We start from the raw sequence: 6,272 nt of genomic DNA on the forward strand, positions 1-6,272 counted from the left end.
CCGGCTCACACGGGCCGGTCCCGGAGCATCCTGCGCCTCCGCTCCCGCTCCCCACCCCGATCCCGGTCCCCATCCCGGTCTCGATCCTGCTCTCGGTCCCCACCGCCATCCCGATCCCGATCCCGGTGCCGCTCCTGGTCCTAATCCCGCTCCCAGTCGCGATCTCGGTCCCGATCCTGTTCCTGGTCCCAATCCCGGTCCCGTTCCCGTTCCCGCCGCACCTGCGGGACCGGAGCGCGCCCCGACTGCGGCCGAGCCACGCCCCCGCCGCGTGTTGGCCAATGAGCGTAGGGGGCTCTGTCCGGCAGCCAATGGGAGCGCGGCGGCCGCGCCCCCGCCCCCTACTTGAGGCGCTCCGCGCGGCCCCGCGCCGGCAGAGGCGGCGGGATCGGGACCGGGGCGGGGGAGCGGCCCCGGAGCCTCGGGGCGCCCGGCACCGCCCCACCGAGGGGCCGCGCCCATGGAGGCCTTCCCGGGCACCAAGCTGGAGCCGCACCGGCACCTCCCGCCCGTGGACTGCCTGCCGGGCGCCCGCTACGGCGGCCGGAGCCACAGCGCCTGCGGGAACGTCTTCAACTCCTGGAACGACTACCTGGGGCTGGCCACGCTCATCACCAAGGCCGTGCGGCCGGGCAAGGGCTTCGGCGCCGAGCCCCCCTCGGTGGTGGTGGCGGCCGCCGTGCCGCCGGCCGAGGAGGAGGAGGAAGAGGAGGAGGAGGAGGAGGAGGCGGCGGCGGGGCCGTACTTCGAGGGCGCGCTGGACTTGCACGACCTGGAGCTGTGCGGGCACCACCATCACCACCACCACCACGGCGAGGGGCTGCTGGAGGAGCGCTTCCCCGAGCTGGGCCCCTTTCCCGGGCGCGGCGGCCCCGCGGCCGTGGTGCTGGACTGCTCGGGGGAGCGGGAGGGCTCTGCCCACGCCTGGGGCGGGCTGGTGGTGGCGGGGCGGCTGCCGGGGCACCCGCGGGCCGCCTCCCGCCTGCTCAAGCCCGAGCTGCAGGTCTGCGTCTTCTGCCGGAACAACAAGGAGGCGGTGGCCCTCTACACCACGCACATCCTCAAAGGACCCGACGGCCGCGTCCTGTGCCCGGTGCTGCGGCGCTACACCTGCCCGCTCTGCGGGGCCAGCGGCGACAATGCCCACACCATCAAGTACTGCCCCCTCTCCAAAGTGCCGGCGGCGCGGCAGCTCCGGCACGCCCGGACCGCGCTGGGCAGGAAGGGCCGCTAGCGCCCGGGAGGGACCCCCAGAGCCCGGGACCCCCCCCCCGGAGAGCCCGGGACCCCCGGAATGACACTGCCCGCGGCCGCTGCGCGCTGGAACGCGCGGAGCCCGGCGCCGGGCCCGGGGACTGCCGGGCGGAGATGCGCTGTGTTTGTTTATTGTAAGAAAAAAAATATATCTCTATGTGATTTTTACGGAGACGCGAGCTGTGACTGGGCGGGTGTGCGCGGAGGGGTCCCGGGTTAATCCAGGCCGGGGTGGCGGGTCCCGGTGCCCGGGGCAGGGCGGGGTGCTGCCCCCGTCCCGAGCGCTCCTCCGCCGGGCATCGCTCGGGAGAGCTGCTCTCCATCGCCAGCTGATAGCAGGGCAGTTAATTAGGCTACAGCACTCCGCCTTTCAGCTCTTAAAGCAAAGCATCCGAGCGGTTTCCCTGCCGGTTTTAGGAGCGGTGAGCAGATCGCGGTGGAGCCTTGCCCTCGGGAATGAGCACTCGCTTCCCGAGACCGCAGCCCCCAGCGGGCACCGCGCCTCTCCTGGGCACCGATGGCGCTGGGCTCGCGGGTCCCCGGGGCCAATATCGAATACTCAGCTTTAGGGAAGGTCTGAGAGGAGAAAACATCCCAGTGCGTGTTTGAAAACGTGATGACGCTGGGCCAGAGTGCAAGCTGAGCCCTTTCTGTTGACAGAAAGAAAGGCGGTGAGAATGGCAATGGAGCAAGCTTTGGTGCAGCTGTGTTTGTGCTGGAGAACGGGGGGAGTCCGATGGAAAGAGACCTGGAGAAAGCAGAAAGCTGCGACCGTAGGAGAGTGGAAGAAAGGGAGGTTGTTTGTTTTCAAGAGTTCAGAGAATGTGGCTTTAACACTTTGCAAGTAAAAGAGATCTACTCATGTGGTTAACAAATATCCTTAACACTACACAGACTGTACAGAGCATAAGAATTAGGCTGAGGTCCACTCTGGGCAACAGTAGTTCCTTGGTACTGAATATCAGTCAGGGCTATATCACTTCTAATCCCCAAGAGAAAAGAAATTATTTTGGTTTGTTTGTTTAGTTTGTGTTTTGGGTTTGTTTTAGTTTTTTGGGGGTTTTTTGGGGGTTGTTTTTGTTGGGTTTTTTGGTTGGTTGGTGTTTTTGTGTGTGTGTGTGTTTGGTGGGTTTTTGGTTTTGGGGTTGGTTTTTTTTTGGTTTTTTTTTTTTTTTTTGTTTTTGTTTTGTTTTTGTTTTTTGTTTTTTTTTTTAGGTTTGTTTTTGGGGTTTTTTGGGTGCTTGTTTGTTTGTTTGAGGTGTCTTGTTTTGTTTTTTGTTACCCAGAGGGAGGACAAGGAGCAGCAGCAGTTTGGAGTTTGAGTACTCTGGAGCAGAAAGATGGGAGTTTTCAGTGCAGAAGGTGACACTGCTTGTGGCTTTAGCAACACCTGGGATGTGAGGGGTGCTCGGTCCACGGGCGTTGTCCTGAAAAGAGGAGGGAGGTGAAGAGAGCCTCGTGGAGGAACTGCTGGGACATCACCAGGAAGATGAGAAAGGAGATGGGTCCTGACAGAAAAAGGGAACTAGGAAAGTGAGGATAAATCCACACTTGTGTGGCTTCCTTTTGAAAAGCTGCTCAGCAGGGTGGCAGATGGGATCAACAGGGCAGGACAGTCAAGAATGAAGTCAAAACATGGGTGGGACGGGCTGAGGATGAGGACCCAGGGTTCATTATTCATCACTGCTGTTGACTCCCAGCCACAGCAGTTAGGAGAGAGAAAGTGATTCTGTGTGGAAGTGTTCCCTTAGATCTCCATCAGATGGCTCCAAAGATGGTGTCAGCTCTAATTACCAAACGCAGTGGAGCTTGCATTAAATAATACTCAGTGGTTGCAGCTACCTTGTGCCAGCCTCCTTCTCCGTGTGCTAAATACATTACATTTTGTCTCTTGCTCTCTGGGAAGTGCACCACAGGCTCTTCTAAGCTGTTAAAGTTAGATGTGTTTGGTTTTGTGATTCCTGGTCCACATAGGTTTAATCTGTGTCCACCACACATTAGAATCGAGCTCGAGTGTGATGCTGTGGGAAGAGTTTTCTTCTGTACTTTTGTTACCTCCTTGTGGGAAGTTTGAAGATCTTATATATATATATTAATGCAGTTAACTGTTACTGGACACAAAAGCAAGAAAGATCAAAGAAAATCTGTCTCGGGTGTTTTCTAAGGGTTAACTGGCCGGGCTGGATTGGAGGTGTTTGCCATGTCCCTGCCCCACCTCTCTGGTCTTTACATAAAGCTGCTGTGCAGTACCAGCCCTATAGCAACGCCTGGAAACCCCTCAGGATAACAGCAGATCCTGTCTTGGATGGCACTGGCCTTCTGCAGAGCCTGTGGAAGAGGAAATCTTGTATCCACGGCCTGTGCTGCTGCCTATTGCTGCTCCTGGTTGTGTTCTCCAAGCACCTGCAGCCTTGCTCTGGAAAGGCCGAGAGCTGCCTGTTGTCACTTCTACCCAGCATTAGGCATCTCATCAAAGGCTCAGCAGGTAAAGTGGAAGAGTAACAGCTTCAAGACATTTGGGGGTGGGGGAAGTAAACAAAACCCAAACAACAAACCTCAGACTATTGCAGGAAGATGACAGGATTGAGCAAAAGACAGCCTGACAGCAAGGCTCTTCAGTTACTTTATGTAATCATTCAACAGGACAATTTTGCCCTTTAAAGATTTGCCAGTGAGAGTCTAACAAAGGCTAAACCTTAAAGGATTTTTGGATTGGGTTTTTTTCAAGTAAGCTCCTGTGATTTCTGGCACACCAGCACACTCCTTGTGGCACTGAGTGAGCAGAAACATGCTTGTTCTTGGTCACTCTGAAAAGGTTATTACAATAGACAGTGTTTGTGTTGCTACTTTGACTCCTTAAATACAGAGAACTGTTTGCTTTAGTAATTTAAATTCTAGGAACAGCAAAGAGCTTAATCTGAAAGCAGCCCAGTTTGGAGCTGTATTATTCTCCACAGAAGAGGTCTATGAAAAGTGAGATACTATTTTCACTCTTCTATGGGCATCTGGAAATCAAAATATTATGGTCACCTGTTTAAACCTGTGCATGTAAGTCATGGAATCTTTTCTGTAGTGATAGTCTGGCAAGAGGAGTGAACACAATATTGGATAATCATCCTCAGCTGGTACTAGCCTTGGCAAAAAACAAACTACTTCTAATTAGAAACTTCTTCTAATTAGAAACTACGCTGGGATGTATAGATGACTTTATTCAGCTGAAGTCAGGTAAGTCTGTGCCCATCTTTAGTGGAAGTTCTGTTTGGGCAGGTTGCTGTCAGTTTTCTGACCAGTGCCTCAGGTAGATGTCATAGGACAAAACCACAGTGGCTATAAAATGTCCTTTTTTTTTTTTTTTTTTTTTTTTTTTTAACAGTTTGACCCACCAGATATATAGATTAATTTTTACTGGAGATGAGTTGCTAAGAGTTGCATGGGGAGGAAGATATAATTCTAAAATGCCTGTTTATACAAACCAAGTATACACTAAAAATGGAACAAGATTTAGCAAAGCCTCCTGCCCAAGAAAGAAAGAGTTAACAGAGCTTAAAGTGCAGCAAAGGAGGTTTTGATTAGCAAAATGCAGTGGAATAATTTTTAGAATCTCCATCCTACTGTAATGACATGCATTAATTTTATTTAAGAGAAGGACCAGACAAATTGTAAAGCATTTCAGCTCCAGCTGGTCCTGCCATGGCAGAAAAGGAATAATTGGGTGTTTTTCTTACACCACTTGAGTGCCTGTTCTTGCAATGCTGCAGTAAACCACAGGATGGGCACTAGGGCCTGAATAACAGGTAAATTTTGGATCTTGCATTTCACTGACCTAATGCCTTCCCTTTGTAGGCTGACACCATTCAGCAGCCCCCTTTAGCCACAGGAGAAAAACTTGCTAACGTGCAGCAGTTCTGCCAATGACAGCAGCCCAAGGACAGTAAAACAACAAGAGATGAGTTTCATTTACAGCAAGACAAGCCTTCTCTGAGTGACTGAGATGCCTCCTGGCTGCCCCCCAGCCCACCCCAACATCCACCTGGCCCTCCTCATGGCCTCACTGAGGTCACCAAAGTCACCACGTGTCCTGGGCTGCAGTTGTGGCTATGCCAGTCAGGAGTAACACCACTGCACCCTGACAGTTCTCCTAAATATGGGTTTTGTAAAAAAATACTATTTTTTATAGGTAAAGCACGATGGAGAAAGCTTAAATATAATGCTAATTATATTTGCTCCTTCTGCTGAGGAGCCTGATGACCTGTCATGGGCTGGGTCAGTGTCAGGACTGCTCCTGGAGCAGGAAGGAAACAGCACTTTTCATACCTGACACTGCCTTGCTGGAGGTTTATTTTATTCCAGCAACATTTGCACCCATTCAAACAGCAGCAGCCTTAAATTCTGCCTTGGATATACAGCCTGTGACAGTTTGTATTCTTAGGTTCACTGAAAATTTTAGCTGTTTAATGGACCATGACTCAAACAAGGCAAAGATTGACACAAAACTCATTTGACTTCATCAGCATTTTCAGGTAACCAGATTTTGTGCTCATGTTTAATGATGGCAGGAGATGGAAGTTTGAGTTGTTGGATTTGGTCAGCGGAGGTTTTTGATCTCTGTCAGTATTGTGTCTATACAGATCAAGCAATAAAATAAACACATTGGCATGCCTGCAAAGCTCACATCTCCCCAGCCTCTTCTCAAGCTGCCCAATCCTGAGAATGTAACACTCATTGAACAACATTATCACAATCTCAAACAATGCAAATTAATGACACAGATTGGGAAACAGCTTTAGCTGGTGCAGGGATGACTAACACTCATCCCTGTGTGAAAATGTCTTTGTGTGGATACAATTAAAACTATGTAACTGAAGGTATAATCACTATTTACATATTACAAGGCTGGAGAAAGGCAAATATTGTGCCTGGCATTGATAAAAGGCTGAAAGGACCATCTGAGAAAGCACAGGCCAGATGGTATCACATCAGTCCCTGGGAAAAGGAGAGGAAGTCCTATCAGAGCATCT

General features: G+C 51.7%; 1 protein-coding gene across 1 annotated transcript; it reads left to right on the plus strand.

Annotated features, from left to right (window-relative positions):
* The first annotated feature begins 275 nt into the window (after positions 1-275).
* Positions 276-1,295, plus strand: NANOS1 (nanos C2HC-type zinc finger 1). Its single transcript, XM_083866207.1, has one exon. It carries the CDS (start codon positions 461-463, stop codon positions 1,232-1,234), a length of 774 nt encoding a protein of 257 aa, XP_083722333.1. The 5' UTR covers positions 276-460; the 3' UTR covers positions 1,235-1,295.
* Positions 1,296-6,272: the final 4,977 nt, after the last annotated feature.

This window comes from Zosterops lateralis (genome assembly GCF_965231275.1).
Source record: "Zosterops lateralis genome assembly, chromosome: 8".
Taxonomy (NCBI): domain Eukaryota; kingdom Metazoa; phylum Chordata; class Aves; order Passeriformes; family Zosteropidae; genus Zosterops; species Zosterops lateralis.